At 30.5% G+C, this 19,239-nt stretch overlaps 6 protein-coding genes across 6 annotated transcripts, besides 4 other annotated features; 4 read left to right on the top strand and 2 right to left on the bottom strand.

Moving 5' to 3' along the window:
• Positions 1 to 2,295: 2,295 nt before the first annotated feature.
• Positions 2,296 to 3,256: a mobile genetic element.
• TVAGG3_0372750 (uncharacterized protein) lies at positions 2,486 to 2,915 on the top strand (the record flags this gene model as incomplete). Its single annotated transcript, XM_051231844.1, has 1 exon — positions 2,486 to 2,915. A coding segment is annotated over one exon (430 nt), but the record flags the coding sequence as incomplete, so codon positions are not given.
• A 1,343-nt stretch (positions 3,257 to 4,599) lies between the features above and the next one.
• Positions 4,600 to 5,775: a mobile genetic element.
• On the top strand, positions 4,634 to 5,113 carry TVAGG3_0372770 (MULE transposase domain-containing protein; the record flags this gene model as incomplete). Its single annotated transcript, XM_051231845.1, has 1 exon — positions 4,634 to 5,113. A coding segment is annotated over one exon (480 nt), but the record flags the coding sequence as incomplete, so codon positions are not given.
• Positions 5,776 to 6,301: 526 nt separating the features above from the next.
• Positions 6,302 to 9,262: a mobile genetic element.
• Positions 7,609 to 8,545, bottom strand: TVAGG3_0372790 (MULE transposase domain-containing protein; the record flags this gene model as incomplete). The annotated part of the gene is made up of 1 exon (XM_001315947.2): positions 7,609 to 8,545. A coding segment is annotated over one exon (937 nt), but the record flags the coding sequence as incomplete, so codon positions are not given.
• A 463-nt stretch (positions 9,263 to 9,725) lies between the features above and the next one.
• Positions 9,726 to 9,943: a mobile genetic element.
• Positions 9,944 to 10,060: 117 nt separating this feature from the next.
• Positions 10,061 to 11,953, top strand: TVAGG3_0372810 (guanylate cyclase protein; the record flags this gene model as incomplete). Its single annotated transcript, XM_001315948.1, has 1 exon — positions 10,061 to 11,953. One exon carries the CDS (start codon positions 10,061 to 10,063, stop codon positions 11,951 to 11,953), a length of 1,893 nt encoding a protein of 630 aa, XP_001315983.1.
• Positions 11,954 to 15,894: 3,941 nt separating this feature from the next.
• Positions 15,895 to 16,949, top strand: TVAGG3_0372820 (protein serine/threonine kinase protein; the record flags this gene model as incomplete). The annotated part of the gene is made up of 1 exon (XM_051231846.1): positions 16,129 to 16,887. One exon carries the CDS (start codon positions 16,129 to 16,131, stop codon positions 16,885 to 16,887), a length of 759 nt encoding a protein of 252 aa, XP_051101576.1.
• A 203-nt stretch (positions 16,950 to 17,152) lies between these two features.
• On the bottom strand, positions 17,153 to 18,209 carry TVAGG3_0372830 (protein kinase protein; the record flags this gene model as incomplete). The annotated part of the gene is made up of 1 exon (XM_001315951.2): positions 17,308 to 17,946. The coding sequence occupies one exon, from the start codon at positions 17,944 to 17,946 to the stop codon at positions 17,308 to 17,310; it is 639 nt and encodes a 212-aa protein (XP_001315986.1).
• Positions 18,210 to 19,239: the final 1,030 nt, after the last annotated feature.

Genomic DNA, 19,239 nt, shown 5'->3' on the forward strand with positions numbered 1-19,239 from the left:
AATTTTTTTCGATAATGAGAAAACGAATGAAAAATCAACATTTGGTCCATTTAAAATTTGATTTGTTTACATTTTTTTACTTTTTGAATTTCAATTTATATTTTCCTCAAGAAATACTTTAGATTTTAAGAAACTAAATCATATAATCTACTAAGAAAATAATTAAATCCTATAATACTCAAAGTTTTGTGATAAATCCGATCTTTTTATTTTACTTTTATTATGTTTTTGCAAACTTAAGGTCCTCACTAGGTAAAACATAATACTCTTTGAAGTTAAGTATTTTCACAAAGAGAGGACCAACAATATCAAAAGATTGAATAAAGATTTGTATTATTTTATTTATTTTTAAGAACATGTTTAAGAACCCTCATTATCTCCACGAATATTGCATATTTTTCTATTCTAAGACCACCAAAATTACGTTTTAATATAGAAAATAACATATTTATGTGATGCTAAAGTCGAAGTCCTTAAAAAATTAGTGTTAAACATCCATTTATTACAAAATTGAAGAAATATGTGTAAAATATAACACATAATTTAGTTATTTGACTCAATTATTAGTTATGCAATATCAGTTGTGTTTATATCTGCGTTATATCACGAGATGCATTGAATTGTCATAATTAGATCACCGTAAATCTTATCAATTTTTGATACACTTCCGGTGAAAAATTTAGCCTTGACAATAGGATGAAATATATTGTAAAAAAATAAATTTTAGATTTTGAAGTTTATCATTTCGAATAATGAAATATAAACAATACAAATTTTCTGTCGTTTCGAGATTCATAAATGATCGGAATCTTCCAGCTCCGACTGAAATAGAACTTTCGGAAGCTAATTTTCAAGACGAATCTTCTTTATTAAGATTTATTTTGGATATCCCTAAGGATTTAAGCTTTTCCATTGACTCATATTCAATGAATCTTTTGATACATTTCATTATCGAGCAATCTACACAAAATGAAACAATATTAAAATTCACAATTCAAAATATCACTTCTTCGAATATCTTTCAAATAGATTTGATACTACTGGAAAATTTATTCGAATATTTATCGCATTATATTAACCAGATTTTTTTTCATTTTTTCATTAAAATTAATTCATTTTAAAGCTTTAGATAACATACAATACCTTTATTTATCAACATTTTCCGATCAATATGATGAGATATTACGTTTCATAAGCAGCAGTGACAATTCTCTCTATATCATCGATACATTTATTGCTTTGATTAAAAACAATATTCTTGACGTTGAATTCTTCCAAAACGCAGTTTTACTCAAGAAAGAAATTTTTTCTAGTATTATTGAGTACGAAAATCAATATTCAACTTATGCAATTGCAAATTTCTTTACAAAATTATTAAAATATTACCCAGGATATGCAACTGCTCTTCCATGTTCGGATATACTAATATCAAATTATTTCAACTTTTTTAATGACGTGAATTCAATTATAAATAACGAAGATTTTGTTTATCTTCTCAAATTTATAGTTTTATTTTATAAAGCAGTCGATATAACATCTGAGATGGCTTTAGAATTCATAAAAACACTTGAAATTCTGCGAAGTCTTTCTCCTCACTATTCATTTACAGAGTATGTAGTTCAGGGGTATTATTGTGTACTTCCTCTTATACCCATGCAAATTTCATCTACCGATTTTTTAAATTCACATGAATTTTTAATTAATTATGCAATTGAGAATTCAAATCTTCACAAATATTTGAAATTATATTCCAGATGTTTCCGCAGATTTGATAGCGATGAAATATTCAAAAATGTTTTTCATATCTTAAACCTTGTAGAAGTTACAACAGAATATTTATCAGAAAATCAGGATCTTTCTGAGAAACAGATCTTTATTTGCAACGATATCCTAACGAGGGTTAATTTAATTTTTATTTTTTATTTCAAGTTTGAGTAAACTTTCAAGATAATCTATATAAGCCTTTTGATGTTCTTCATCTAGATTCTTGTTTAATATGTGATGAATTTGATTTTTTTTGAAAATTCAAGATAAAATTCTTTTTTATCTTGATCAACAACATGAACAATTCGAGTACAGCGTAACATTTCATCAATATTTTCTGTTTTCTTCGTTTCTAGATATTTTTCAAATATTTCTTGCGGAATCTCATTTTGATATACCCATTTATTTTTTTCCGGATGCTGATCTTTGTACTTAACGAAATATTGCTTGACTATTCGCTCAGAAACAACATATTCGATCTCTTTTCTCTTTCTCATTGAATATTTGTGACACTTTTGAATTCAATCAAATCAAAAATATTTGAAATTGCTAGAATTTTTTTCTTTCTCATGAATATTTGAAATGACTCAAAAGGAAAACTCGTTCGATTCAATTCAATTTTGAATCAGAATTTTTTAAGGACCAATAAATCAAATTATGTTAAGAAAATCTTTTTTTAACTCAGAGTATCAAAAGTACGTTAAACCTTCAATTTTATCTCATGTCGGAAAGCGAACCGACAATAGTGGAAGAGAATCAAACTATATCAGTATCCATCCAAGCTATTGTTGATGAAGAAAAAGGAGATGGAGCTGATATGCTGGATTTAATTCAAAATGAATTGAATTCCCGTAAAAAATTGAAATATAGAATGGAAATACCTGAAAATCCCCCAATTCCAATTCTCAAGGAACGATATAGCAAATTAAAATTTACAGATCCTACAGAAGCTGCTATATTTATTGCAAAAGATTCATATAATTCTTTTTATCCATTAAATTTTGAGCAAGGAAAAAAGTTTCGTTGTCCTAACTGCCAATTTTGCATGGAGCTTGTAAAGACTCATGAAAATGGTCAACTTTTCTTCATTCCAGTAATTAAACACGAGCATAGAGCAAAGCAATGCAAGCCGAGTAACAATATACCAAAAATTCTTAAGTTGCAAGCAGGAAAAAAAGTCTATGAATTAGCAAATTCTGATAATGTTCCTCAATGCAAAGAAATTTTTGCAAAAGAATTGAATATTCCCAATGCAACTTATACGATGTTCCATAATATAGTAAATAAACTTAAAGGAACCACAAAAGGGGATAGAATTCAATCTTACAATTATTTCTCAACAATTTTTTCAATCATAAACAAAATCGAACAAGGATTCTGCGAAATGATTTTAGTTAAAGAAGTTAACAATGAAATTGAATTGCATACATTTAAGAAAGGTGATGAATTACCTGAAAATTCAAAAGACTTTCAAATTTATTCATTTATTGTAGTGATGCGAAAAATTCCCAAACATATGGGGTTTCTCATATCCCGTCCCCTATCGTTTCCCCAATTCAATTTTTTTTGGAATTTTATTTTTTTTCCCGCCCATTTGAATTAAAAATGGGCGATTTTCGTTAATGTGATTGAAATATCATAAAATTAATACGTATTTTAGCTAATAATTCTATTTTTATACAATATTCTCTCATTAAATCAACATTTTTTTCTAATTTTAATTTTTAATTTTTAATTTCTTCATAATTTTAGCGATTTATGCTCATTATTAGCAAATAAATAATATATATAATATACTTATTTCATTTTATTCAGATAGGTCTTTGGGATTGGGATACCTTGTCCAAATTCAGAGGAAGTTTGAGAGGTTGGGATGGGGTAGCCCATATTCAATTATCCCAAGTGTACTCCACGAATTTAAAATTATATTATATTATTGATGACATATCTAAATTTATAGATAAAAATTTCAATGCGTACACAATTTTTTTTGAGAAAATTCTTTTTTTTTACTTATTTTCATTCATAAAAGCTCACGTGAACTTAATTAACAACTGAGACATTTCCTATGAAATCATTTAATGCCGTCAAAATAGACATGTCTAAGCTGTTTTGAGTGACTTTCGCTCGATGTCTGATGCAATATCAGACATCGAGCGAAAGTCTCTCATATTGGCAACACATCCATACGATCAATACTATAGCTACGAATTACAAGCCTGTTTGGGCAATTTTTGGCCGAGTTCTGATTTTTCATTAGATCTCGAGCGAAAGTCTCTCAAATTGGCTGCCAGTTCATAAGAGTGAAACTCTAGCTACGAATTAGAAGCTTGCTTGAGAGACTCTCGCTCGCGTTGGGATCTGCATCAGAACTCGAGCGAAAGCCTCTCAAAGTGGTAAGACCTGCTCATTGTTGAGCAGGAGCTGCGTAATGTGTTCGAGCAGAGTGAGGCTCTTCTAAGATCTTCCTTGTGATTGGAAGAAATTAGAAGAGTCTCACTCTACTATTTTGTAATTGTATGCCCCGGCCTTTGAGTGACCAGGGCTGCGTAATGTGTTCGAGTAGAGTGAGGCTCTTCTAAGATCTTCCTTGTGATTGGAAGAAATTAGAAGAGTCTCACTCTACTATTTTGTAATTGTATGCCCTGGCCTTTGAGTGACCAGGGCTGCGTAATGAATTCGAGTAGGATTGTACAATAGCTCGGCAAACGCCGAGCAAATTGATATAAACGTACATCCCACAAAAAATGGATTGTCAAAATTTATCCCAAATTTTACAAAACCGCAGCGGTTATGACATCCCAGGGCTAAAAAAATTCGGAAACTCGCATCTCTATTTATTGTAATTCCTCCAATAACTCATTTTTACATGCAAACACAAGCTTTTTGCGGAATAATTCAAATTGATGGAACGTTTTTATTTTGTATTAAAAAAGGAAACTTACTCATTATTGGTACACCTGCACCAAATAATAGACTTATCCCTATTGCATTTGCATGGTCTGTTAGTGAAAATACGATAACAATTAAGGATATGCTCACTAAATTGAAATCTTTTATTCCACCAAGCAGATTCAAGAATATTTATTCCGATCAAGGTCCGGCAATTATAGCTGCTGTTAGAGAATCAGGCTTTTCTTGCGATCATAAATTTTGCTTACGTCATTTTGCAACAAAAAGGGAATACATCAATGTCTATTCCGAAATTGTTGAAGTCGCTTACGCAGACCATCCTCAAAAACGAATTGACTTGATTAAAAAGTTAGAAACTCGTTTACAAGAGGAATATCCAAACCGCGAAAATAATCAGGATCTCTTTAAGTACTTAGATAGTATTAACCCATTTGAAGGATTCGCTGACTACACCGCTGGCATACTCACAACATCTCTTATTGAATCCCTTAATGCCGAAATTAAAGATAAATGGGATACATATGAACCCGCCGAACTAATTATCCGTCTCATTGAACATGAATTCAATCTTGTTAAAAATGTTTTAACAGGTGATTTTAAATCAGATAATATTATCAAAAATCTAAATGAAACTTTGAAACATTCAGATATGTTTAGCTCGGTATTATATGATCCAATTCAAGAATTATATTATGCAACTTTTGGTCGCTATACATATTGCGTAAAAATTATGTCAGATTCACAATATTCATGCACATGTAAGCACATCGAATTATACGGATTACCTTGTATTCATGTAATCGCCGTATTGAATCACTTTTCGAACAAAAATCTTCTTAAAAATTTGAATGATGCAGTTCATGCTCGCTTCAAATGTTCAGAGTTTATGACTCCTGTGGAAGATTTAATGAAATTTTATGTTGACCAAGCATCTTTAAAAATTCCCGGAATAAATTTCAACCTGGGAGAGATTGAAAAATTAAGGGGAAAAAGGACTAGGATTAAAGCATTTTACGAAAAGTGATGCTGTGTTGTTAGTTATTTATTTACTTTTTTTAATATTTTTTAAAAAAATAAAAGAAAATTCAAATAATTTTGTATCTCCCATGATATATCGACCCACGAGTACTAATGTGGCTATAATTAGAGATTGCAACTCTATTATGATCATAGTCCGGTGATATACAATAAGATTCAAATTTTGAAAGAATTAAATTAATAAAATCCCGGTGAAAAAAATAAAAACAGCTTCTAAAAGTATAGTTATCTTAAAATACGAACTTTAACACAAGTTTTTTGATCCAATAGAAAATTGAATTCTTTGAATAAATAAAATATTTTATGTATTAACATATTAAATTTCCTAATTATTTTTTCTTCTTGGGAAAATTTTTGAATTCGAATAGAAAATTCAATAAATTGAAATTGGGTTGAAAGAATTCTCCATATTAACTTGTCATATATTTCAGATCATATAAATTAAGTTAATTAAATTTTTTAAAAACCTTAATAGGATAAAAAAAAGAATTTACACTCTCTCACTTTGAAAACGTAGAAAATGCCAATCTATTGGTATACATTTTAGTTTTGTTAAGTTTACAAAACGATTACTCTAGATTTTAAAGAGGGGGGCACAAACTTGCCCAGTGAGGTGAAGTGAAAAGTGATAGGTTTACATGTCAGAAATGTAAAGTGTCATATTTGAAACAAAGAATGGATTAATTTATTATTATATGACAGAGAGATTTGGTAAGTTACTATCAAATTTGTAAGTAAGGGAAAAAAAGTAAGAAAGAAAAAATTTTTAAAAAATAAAAAGCCATTCGCTTCGCTCGCGGTTGACAAAAAGAACAAATTCGAAAAATAATTGTATGAAATTACGAAACTAAGCGCAGCGCTCGCGGCTTAAGAAAAGAACAGATTCGAAAAAAGATTGTATGAAATTACGAAACTAAGCCACTCGCTTCGCTCGCGGCTTAAGTAAACACATATTTCAGATTATCGATACTAAATTTTTTTATTTTATTACATTTTTTTAAAGCTTCTTAACTTAAATCATGGAATGTCTCAAAGACAAAAGTAGCATACAGCATGTAAAGCTAAAGAAAGATAATCATAATTAATACCTTAATTTTTAATATTACGCATTTTTAGGTGCAAAATTTAAAAACATTCTAATACAATAGAGCAGTTTCCAAAAGTAGCATACAGCATGCAAAGCTAAAGAAAGATAATCATAATTAATACCTTTAAAGTTTAAAATCTTGATTTTTTTTAAAATCAAATATTTATAACTTTAATACATACAGCTTAAACCTTATACTTGTTTTCTCTTGTGAGAAAGCAATCTTACAAAGCTAACAATCCTAAAAAATAAAGAATTAAAATTTAATAATTTAATCTAAAATTAAAATCAAAATTAAATAAAATGAGTTCTTTGTAATAATACTTTCAAGGTAGGATATATTTTAGTGGGATCTATTGAGTCATCACTAACAGCATTGAGCAATCTATTGAGCATTGAAATACTCTCGATTTTTCTTTGTCTTTTTACATCAATTTCTGCGTTAGTTGCTTTTTCCATGATCCTAATGACACGGTCATCTGCTGGATTTTGATCAATTTTGAGTTTGATAACGAAAGATGGTATCACTTTTGTATAAATTTCTATAATAACATCATCAATTCTGAGATTTTTTCGATCAGGAAAATAGTCATGTTTGAGTGTTCTAAAATGAGCTTCGGCAATATTGTTAGTTGCGTCGCCTTCACGCCTGTCACGAGCAATCCATCTTGATATGTTGTAACGCCATTGTCTGTTAAAGTATTGAGATGCTGTTGGATCTGTGTCGAGCAACTCCAGAACTTGATCATAGGCAGCATTTGCTTCTTCCTCATGTTCTGCATCTAATTTGAAGACTAAATCCTTCATCAAATTATAGAATTGTTCAAATTTTTCTTGAGAAGAAAACTTATTTGATTTGCGAAGAATTGCACGAAGAACATGTACTCCGCACCAAAGTATTTGAGCTTGTGGAATGCTTTCTTCTATTGCTTGAGCTATCTGTGGAGCACAGTCCATGCTAATGTATTCTGGCTCAATTGTTACCCATCTGAGATAGGCGCACACGCAAACTTGAATGTTTTGATAAGTGTCTGGTTGACAAAAGAAATATAAAAAAGGGAAAATGTGAAAATCTTTGATTTTGCCAGTAAATGCATACAATGGAATGTTTGATCGCAACAATTTATAGGTGCTGTCTATATGAAATGTCTTGATACTATGCGCATAAGCTTTGCCTTCAAAAGGCGCGTAATAGAAACACATATTATTGTCTGAGACTTCAAATGCAATGAGATCATCTGGAGATTCTTCTTGTACTGTCTGAACAAAGATTTGCAATGACACAACATCGTCAGGAGAATATCTAGTTTGAAGAGCATGTATTCTCTCTGCAAATCGTTTGATTGCACGTGGTTTTTGAGCGTACATCTCTGGAATGGACGGACCTGTAAGAGGAATTTCAAGATCTTTGAATGCATTTAGCTGTGCTATCGCTCTTTGATTGTCATCTGTTTGGAAGTAATGTTCTAAATATTTGCGATAAAAGACAGACGAATATTGACTTTTGTCATTTGGGGCGGAATGATCATGTTCTTCAACTATTTTGATTAGTTTGTATTTATTTTGATCCAAGATTGCAACATTAAAATGTGCAGGACATTTTGGATATTTGCAGTGGAATGAAATCTGAGATCTTTCTTTCCTGACACGTTCACCATATCCATACTGTGCTTGTATTTCTTGTTTAACTCCAAATTTACAAAGATCCATAACAGTAAAGATAGTTTCTTCTTCTAATTCCATTTGAAATTGAAATGAAAATTAAAAATTCAGAAATTTGAATAGATTTGGTCTGTAATTAAATGAGAATAGCAGTTTGTTCGTCATTGTTTGAGGCAAGAGTATTATAGGAATATTATATGATGGATTTGAGTTGCATATAAAGAGTGCAAAAGGATAAAGAGAGAAATTTTGTTAGATTAAATTATTAAATTTTAATTCTTTATTTTTTAGGATTGTTAGCTTTGTAAGATTGCTTTCTCACAAGAGAAAACAAGTATAAGGTTTAAGCTGTATGTATTAAAGTTATAAATATTTGATTTTAAAAAAAATCAAGATTTTAAACTTTAAAGGTATTAATTATGATTATCTTTCTTTAGCTTTGCATGCTGTATGCTACTTTTGGAAACTGCTCTATTGTATTAGAATGTTTTTAAATTTTGCACCTAAAAATGCGTAATATTAAAAATTAAGGTATTAATTATGATTATCTTTCTTTAGCTTTGCATGCTGTATGCTACTTTTGGAAACTGCTCTATTGTATTAGAATGTTTTTAAATTTTGCACCTAAAAATGCGTAATATTAAAAATTAAGGTATTAATTATGATTATCTTTCTTTAGCTTTACATGCTGTATGCTACTTTTGTCTTTGAGACATTCCATGATTTAAGTTAAGAAGCTTTAAAAAAATGCAAAAAAAATTGAATACTTTACTGGCTGGGCAAATTTGTCGCCGCCCCGATTTTAAAGATTTATCAAGAATTTAGAGAATATCCTTCTCAAAACAACTTTAATAGCGAAGGATTAGTATTGAATCGGATTTGTAACATAATTATAGTACATTACAATACAATTTCTCCGACTTTTAAATATTTTTGAAATATTTACAAAATATGCTCTTTCTATCATCGATACTTTAATACAGAGCAAATTTAGTAAATGTCATCACGTTATTTTTTCATAAATCGTTTTCGAACTTTTGAAATATTTATTTTAAACCAGTTTTCTACATTTAATATGTGAATTATATCAAAAGTAGATGGGCGATACTTGTAAATCTATTTAAACTATTAGTTTGCTATTATTGAAGAACTTTATAATTTTTTTTTCTTATGTATGGAATTAAAGATAATTTTGCCGATTCCAACTGGTTTTTCTATATGAGTTAAATATGCCAAGTGAAATTGGACTTGCCAATATTGTAAATTGAAGTATGGACTATATATCGATTTTCATTGATTGATGAATAACTCGGAGTAATGTAATTGTTGATAATGAAAAATAGTTTTCAATTGCTGGTAAGGGCCAATGTATGTTCAATAGCTCCGAAAGCAAAAAATGCACGTTTAAAAAAAGACGATAACGATTAAATTACAAAATCGATAACGACGACGATTAAATTACAAAATCAATAATGACCCATCATTGATAGCCTGATCCAACTTTTTAATTATTTTGATATTTATGCTCCGAATCTACATGTTATATACAGTATTGTTACAATATTCAGATTCTTTCAACTTCTTGGTGGAGCTTTCATGGCAGCAAATTTAGATTCTTTCATTCCTGGAACTTTGACCTATAATGCAATGTCAATTATTACAGTCTTCTTCCATCTTGTTCCATTGCAATATAGACGTGGCAGTGGACATTGGATTTTGCTAGCGGTCAACGGTTTACTCTTAATATTTTTAATTTACATTATAATTACGGCTTTTATTTACAAGAAGACTTCTAAAGTACCCAAAGCTTCAACATATATTCTGAGCATTTTCATGGCTATAGGACCATACTTATTAGTTCCAATATCTGCTCAGTATGCCGGTCAAATGATTTCTGGAAATATCTCAGGTACATTGGATGTAAATGCAGGAAATGTAATAGCGTATGTTTCTTCATTTATTGCAATTGCACTCTGGGCGTGGATTATTATAAGAGCCTATTCTATTGCACTTGTTTTTAGACCATGCTCCTTTGCTTCTGTTGAAGGTTCCCCACAAGCAAAGCTGCTTATTACAACAACTGTAGTAACATTTGCTTCTGCGCTTACAACAAACTTAACAACATATCCATCAGCTGCAATGATGTTTGTCTCAATTGTTCTTTACTTGTACTGCATATCAACATGCTTCAACTGCTCTTCATTCATCAAAAGATCTCATACAATTTTGGTTCTTGGTGGTTGTGTTCTGAGTATTTTGTTATGCATAGGTAACCTTTATACAATATTTGCCAGGTCACCATGGACTGAAGTTTTCTTTATTCTATTTCTTGCCGCAGCAATTGTTTCATTCGTTTCAACTTTCTTCTATGTTAAAACAAGAATGGTCAGAGAGTTAAAAATATTGGACGAAATTGACGAAACTCAAGATATTTCTTTCCTCAAAAGAGAAACAAAATTTAAACAGCTATTATCAACTGGATTCCTTTACGCACATCCTGTATGCACGAGTTTTAGAATTTTCAAACTTGCAGTTGCTCAATGGCCTGACGCCCTTGATGTTTGGGCAATTTATGCAAAATTCTTAGCGATTTATCCAGAACAAACATTAACATTAGCTTTTGTTGCTCAAACAGTTTCAACAATGAATACAAAGAATAAGGCATTACAATCAATAATTTTAACAACTTCTGGCTATGTCATCAAGACAAGAGAAACAAAGTTTACACAACAGTTAAAGGTGAAAATCTCAAAGCTTGCCAAGTTATTCAATAAAACAAAATCAAGACTGAGGAACATTTGGGATTTAACGCTCCAAGGTAATATCAATGAAATGAACATAGCTATTAGAAGTACAAAATTATCTGTTAATGAATGCGAAGTAGAAATGAATCACTTATTAATGCAATATCCAAATAACAGATTTGTTGCAAGACAAAATACTTTATTCCTCAGTGAAATCAAAGGCGATCCAATTGCAGCTAAAGCTTCATTAGAAAACTTAACAAAACTACAGAGAGGATTACAAATATCTGAAGATACAATTCATCAGTTAGGTATAGATTCATTTCCTCATATTCCAGAAACATGCACTGAAATTGATGGTCAAACAAAGACTATTGCAGAAGCAGAATCAATGGGAGTTGATGAATTATTAGTGGATGATAATATTAATTCCAATAACATGGAAGCAATGCAATCAATTGCAAAACAAATCGATAACCATATTATACCAGCTATTTCCTACATTTACAAATCTACACTGATTGCTTATATTTTCCTCATTTTAATACCAATGATTGTCATGATTGTTGCTTTCCACTTTTTTGCTATTGAAATTGAAAAGCCACTTGATTTCATGCAAGGCATTGCAAGAACAAGAAGTATTGTATCAATGCTAACAGGATTCACAGGAAGATATTTATTCCAAATGCTAGACGATCCAAAGAATACTTCAAGGAAAATCGAATCACCTATTGATTTTCCTTGAATTGGTGGAACAGCAGAATCAGTCCAAGTTTTGCGTTACATTGCATCATGTGTCACATCTACAAATAAAGCTATGGCAGAAGTTCGATCATATAAACCAGGTAACTCATATATTGAAAAAGTTAGAGATTTATTGTTTACTGATACAATTAACTTTTCCTATTATATAAACAACACCTATGCAGATTCATCAATGACAACAGTAGCAGATGTTTCATATATGGTTGCAAATCATGTAGGAAAATTGTGTGATTTGACAGAGATTACTCCAGAAGTTGCAAGCGGACCAGACTCTTTGACTTCAAGAAATAACAATCAATTATCATTAGTAGCAATGAACAATGCTTTACTAACAATGATTGAATATTTGAAATTTATTAATACAACAAATCAAAGAATCTTTCTTGTTGTAATCATTGTCTTGATTATAGTCAATATTATCAGCTATTTTCTAATCTATTACTTGCAATTCTCAAGGTTGCAAATAAACAGAAATCAAATTTTGCTCACATTGACAACTTTACCCAAAACTGTTATTTCATCTGTTTCTGCAAGTCTTAACAAACTCAAAGATGGACATGAAAGAACATCTTCAATGATGGACTCATCAGCTGATGAAGAAACTAATAGACAAGAAGATAGTATCATTAAATTATTTGCATCAGTATCTGACGGATCTGCAAATACATCAGTTGAAGTTTCAAACTTCTTGTGCTTCTTAGTTGTAATTGTTTTAGGTTGCATTATGTATTATGTTTCAATGAATGCTTATAGAAAAGGAATGAAGAATCTCCTTTATAATTCACATCATATTAATTATTTATATGGTTCAGTTTCATACATTTATTCCGTAATGGCAAGCATTTTCAAAATTGCTTTAGCCAAATATGATGATGTTTTTGCAAACTCAATAATTTCTCTTGATGATGAAATCCAAAATATTGGAGATAGAATTCCGTTTCTTGTCTCTTACTTTCAAATGATTAGATTAGGTGGAAGTGATGTTAGAGAAGTTCCATTCCCTGAAATGGAAAAGTACATCAATATTGCATCAAATGAATTAACATGCACCAATATAACACATCCTCCATCTACCATTCTTGATAGCACACATTGTTTATCAGCTGCTCAACAACTATATGTTGCCACTACATATATGAATAAGTACTACGGATTAATGAAAAAAGACAATCCAATTTACCATGATCCAACATCAACAACATTTATGCAATTATGGCAAATTGGCCCCGTTGAACTTTATATTACTTTCTTTAATCCAGCAGAAAATGAAATCATTCCGATTATTACAAATAATATTGATACCCAAGGCACCAAACAAATTATTTATTCAGTTATTATCGTTGTTATTACATTTCTTTTCTCAATAAGAATTATTATTGGTGCAAAGAATGAGAATGATTTATTGAAGTTCACTGTCAAGTTGTTCATGAGATGTCCTCCAACAACAGTGTTAAATAATAGCAGAATTATGGAGTTGCTCGCAGGAAATTACAATAGTATGGTTGATGAACAGTCAGACAAACACCTTTGGTTCACAAATGAAGTTGTCAACAAGCTTAATGATGTTGTCATTGTTTGTCAGGAAGAAACTGGAAAGATCATCACAGTCAATTCCGCATTCGAAGAATTGTTCGGAATCAAGCAATCAGAAATCGAGAACACAAGTGTCAAAGACTTCTTTGTTGAGTCACGATTCAGCTGTAGTGAGAGTCTTGATAAGATCTTCACTAACACACTTAACGTCATCTTCAAGAAGTCAGATAGCGATAAAGTCTATCTTGAGTTTTCATCAACAAGTGTCAGTGGTCGTAAGATCTTCTCAGGCAGAGACCAGACACAGAACGTCATGCACGAGAAGCTTATTGCTGACGAGAAGAAGAAGTCCGACAGCATGCTTGCATCTATCCTTCCACCAATGCTTGTTCCACGTGTTCAAGCAGGCGAGAAGAACATCTCATTCAGTGTTCAATCAGCAACAGTCCTCTTCTTAGATGTTGTTGAGTTCACACCATGGTGTGGCAGCCACGATGCACAGTATGTCATGCGTATGTCATGCATATGTTGAACATCATGTTCAAAGAGTTCGATGCTATCACAAATGCACACAAGACAATGACAAAGATCAAGTGCATTGGTGACTGCCACATGGCAGCTGGTGGCATCTTCGATGAAGTTAACCAACCAGCCGTTCATGCGAAAGAAGTTGTTGACTTCGGCACATTAGTCATCAAGAAACTTCTTGACATCGATGAGAGTGAGAACGAGAAACTTCGTATCCGTGTTGGTATCAACACCGGTGGTCATATTGTTGCTGGTGTTATTGGCACAGAGAAACCAACATTTGAAATCCTTGGTCCAGCTATCAACATCGCACACGAGATGGAGAACAAAGGTGTTCCAATGAAAGTTCACATTTCACGTCCAGTCTATGAACTTATCTATGGTCAACAGTTCGACATCAAAGAACGTGGTGAAATCGACGTCAAAGGCGGCAAGATGTTCACATATCTTGTCGAACCATAACTTTATTTTTATCTTTTATTTCTTTTATATGTTTGTAAATTTGTTTTTATGAAATACTTGACTTTTTAAATATTACCTTCTATCTGAGTATACGTAGAATAGAAACAAGCAATTTCTCATGTAATTAGTTGAATTCCGAGTTTTGGAATTGAAATTTTCTGATTCTTGAAAATTCTTCTATTTTATTTAATTCTCAAACTTACATTTACGAAAAGTTGATTGAATACATGCAAATTCAGAGCAAATACCAAAATTGACACTTTCGAATCTGTGAAAATTATATATAACATTAAAATAGTAGAAATTAGCATTTATTCTCTTTTACTTAAATGTATCTCCTAGAAATTGCTTAATTATGCGTGATTATAATTGAATGAAAAAATATGAGGTAAATATAAAAAATTAGACATTGTACACATCTTATGCCATTGTTCTATTTGAAACAATGAAATAAATCAAAATGAATCAAATAACAATCATTTATTATTGTTTCCTAATTTCTCAGAATTTTGTAAAAAATTTGATGAGAAAAACGGAATAATAAATAAATACAGTTTATTTATATGATTAAGTATAATTAATATTAAAATACTTGTAATAATTACCAAACCAAGTGAAATATCAAATACAAGCGCCCAAAAGCGAGATCAGAAATGAATTAAAAAAAGTATGTCATAAAAATGATTTACCATAGTATTTATCAACAACACGTATGCTGAAATATTTTAACATCAAAATTTCATGAAATTATCGTGTCGAAGGTTCAACTATTGAAAATTATTTTTATCGGATGTGATATCTTCAAAATATCGAATATAAGACGATTAAACAAAATTGCTTTTCATGTAAAATTGAGTACATACTGTTTTCTAATTTTGATAGGATATCAATCAATTTTCTTGACAGTAATAGAAAAGAGTTTCATCAGTAATTACTCAAGGAATAAATATTTTACAAAAAAAGGCAAGGGTGTAAAATTTATAATCAATTGAATTTTTATTTCGTATTTCATCGATCATATGTAAGATATATTCCATAATTATTTAATTTTTCTTATTTCAGAAAAAAAATTGTGAGCACAAAACACACGTATTAATTAATAATGAATACAGGACAACAGTTCATTATTATTATAGAACTTACTTTCATATTCTGAAAGTGTCAATAAATTCATATGAAATTTATTTTAACCATTAATATTTGCTTACATTCTATTATCATGTATTTCATTCACAATAATAACGACGATATGGGGAGATATTCTATCAAATGTTGTTCGTTTTTTTTTCAATGGATCTTTTGAAAGATTATTCAATTGGGAATTTATTTTTCTGAAGCATTACTGATACAAAGTAATGTATTAACGGAGTATAATAAAAATTACTACATAAGTTATCTGCACGTAAAGATTTGAGTGTTTCTGAAAAATTCGTCAAAATAGTATTTATTTTTTTCCATGGATACATTTGTCCCCCAGTTACTTACTAGCCAAGGCTATGATATGAAGTACGAAATCGGACATGGAACATTCTCCCATTGCTATGTATGCCATAACCAAAAATATGGCATTCCGTTTGTTTGCAAAAAGTCTTTGAAATGACATTTCATCAGGAATATCTTGTATTATCAAAAATGATGCATCCCAACATCATTAACATTTATGACTACTTCAATGAAAAAAATTATTATGTACTTGTTCTCAAATTCTGCGAAAATGGAAGTCTTGAAGATTATTTGATACAAAATGAAAACATCCCAGAGTCAAAGCTTATGGAATGGGCCAAACAGATTTTAGGCGCCCTTAGCTACATGCACCAGAACAATGCTAGTCACCATGACATCAAGCCATCAAATATATTGATCGACTCATTTGGAAGAATTAAACTAGCTGATTTCGGAATCGCCCAATTTCTCCAGAAGAACGAAAAATCAATGATATACGGAGGCTCCGTTGCATTCATAGCCCCAGAACAATTCCTGAAAGTCCCATATGATTCATTCAAGGCAGACGCTTGGTCATTCGGAGTCACATTATACATGTTAAGATTCCACGGCAGACTCCCATTCTTCGGAAACAACATGATGGAGATACATAGCCTCATGTCCAAGGGATTCTTCGAAATACCTGACCACTGCTCATATGAATTTAGACAGATTTTTAACCATGCACTTGATCCAAATGTCGAAACAAGATGGTCGGTTTCCCAGTTACTAGACTATGTATGCAAGACTTCAAGTGGTGTTACAAAACACTGCGTTCCAAACCGTTCAAGATCTCTAATCAACGGTAGATCTTCATCTCTTCCAAGATATGAAGGACATCTTAATATGATGCCAAGCATTATTGTTCCTAGTATTCCAAGAAAGATTCCAAGATTATTATCTAATTAAGTTTATTTGTTATTTTTATAATTCGGTTTTGATTGTTTTTAAACCTTTTCATGTAGTTGTATCATGCTATTTAATTAATTATGCTTTTTAATTAATTTATTGAAAATAATCGGCGAATTCGCATTTAAAATTTGCAGATTTTAGTAGTTTTAATAGAAGATTATTCATACAGTATGTACTGCTCTCATAATAACTCATTAATTTGAGAAATTAAAGTATTCAAAATATACGAAATGCAATTTTTACCAGCATACGACAGATATATAACCAATTCAATCTTGGAAAGCTATCTTTGTGTCTAACGCAAAAATTAATCAGGTATGAAAAGACTATAGTGATATAATTTAGAAATCTTGGTAAAAAAAATTCATGGAAAAATAAAATTTACATTAAACATTAACATGGTAATGCATTAAATAATTAAAAGCTTGATACATGCCTAATTCTTGTGTGTGTTTTTGATTTCATCAAAGGTGTTGTAAACATAGCCGATGAAATCGGCCTTATTAGCTTTTTCCTTCCAGTTTCAATCTTTTCGCGGAGCATATTAACAAGATCTTCTGCAGATGGTCTTTTTGTAGGATCTATCTGGAGACAAAGAGAAACAATCCTTCGTAGGAGCAAATCATTGATTTGGAATTCGTCGAAAATAGCATTCTGGATTGATTTAATCATTGCATCTTTGGAATATAAATTCCAAGGACATTGACCTGTAATTAAAATAAAATACGATACACCAAGAGCCCAAATGTCAGCTGCAAATCCATCAAATGGTTCTTGTCTAATGATCTCTGGAGATTCATATATGAATGTTCCGCTAAAATTTGTATTATTTTCATCGCGATTGAGCTTTTGGGAAAACCCGAAGTCACAAATTTTAACTCTTCCATATTTATCTATAAGGAAGTTTGATGGCTTTACATCTCCATGACGAATACCAAATTCATGGCAGCTTTGTAAGGATTGAGCCATTCCAATTGCATATCGATATAATTCTTCGTTTGTGAGGACCCATCTTTCAAGAAATATTTTATCAATTGAGCTTGGACAATATTCCATTAATAAATATACAAAATCTTTATTCCTCAGATACTTATACAATGGAACAATGTTGCTAGATCTAATTTCTATCATGCACGCAATTTCGTTATCATTGAATTTATTTGCGGGAATTTTTTTAACTGCAAAATTTTGTTTGTAGTATTCAGAATAGACCTTATAAACAGTCCCATAGCCGCCTTTTGCAATTGTTTCATTGAATATTAATCCGAAGCTCTCGAATACCACCCCTAAATCATCCATGATTTTAAAATCAAATAAAGCAAAGAAAATATTTGAAAACATTTAATTTTTTGTTGAATAAAAAATATCGTAAATATAAATAGATATTGAGATTGACAATCCAATAAATTAATCAATTGAATTCTATAGAAAATAATTTTTCAATAATTGATATATATTCAGAAAAAAAGTTGTTATGAAGATAAATGATTCCATAATTTACTAATATGCAATGATTGCTAAATGTAAATATTAATTATTAAATGTAAATATTAATTATTAAATGTAAATATTCATTGAAAAATAAATATTAAATCATGTTTATATCATGAAACGCAGATACCAGCATAACTTTGAATATATAAAAGAATTGAAATAAACGTGCTAGAAAATAAAACATAATATAAAAATGAATTTAGTATAATCAAATTTCATTAAATCAATTTATGTTCTGAAAAGTATTTAATATTATACATTGTTTAATTATAGACAACATTACATGCTAAAGCCATTATTCCTTTACAATAGAGCAATTGAAAAGTAATACTTTCATTTCAAAAATTTTACATCCACATTGAAATCTATTACCCAGATTTGCTTTACTTTTACCACTCCCCATGTAATTTCTGGGGAAAACGATAATTCATTTTTTTTATGGATGAATAGATCGTTTTCCTAGAAAGGACCTCATATCTCTGGCTAAAAAGAGTGTCAGATCCTAAATAGATTATTGATCTAGTGTACAAATCCAATAAAAAGCCTATTTTTTTGGCTTTTTTGGTGCTCATTTTTTCGAAGATCTACATGAATATGGGGAAACCATCGGATTTTTTTGGTTAACCCACATCTTCATGTAGTCTGGACTATCTTTCCTCGAAGGACCTCTTTACGGGTGTAAAAACTCATAAAGTTCTCAAAAGATTCATTCTCTATCTCCATGCTGAAAGAATTTACAATAAAAAAGAGATCTACGCATCAAACTACAGCCATAAATGAACTGAACCCCTAAAGCTCAGCTCTTAGTTTATCAAAAACGTCGAAATCCTTCTCATTGCAATCAAATTTTCTCAA

Source organism: Trichomonas vaginalis, chromosome V (assembly GCF_026262505.1).
Source record: "Trichomonas vaginalis G3 chromosome V, whole genome shotgun sequence".
Classification (NCBI taxonomy): Eukaryota; Parabasalia; order Trichomonadida; family Trichomonadidae; genus Trichomonas; species Trichomonas vaginalis.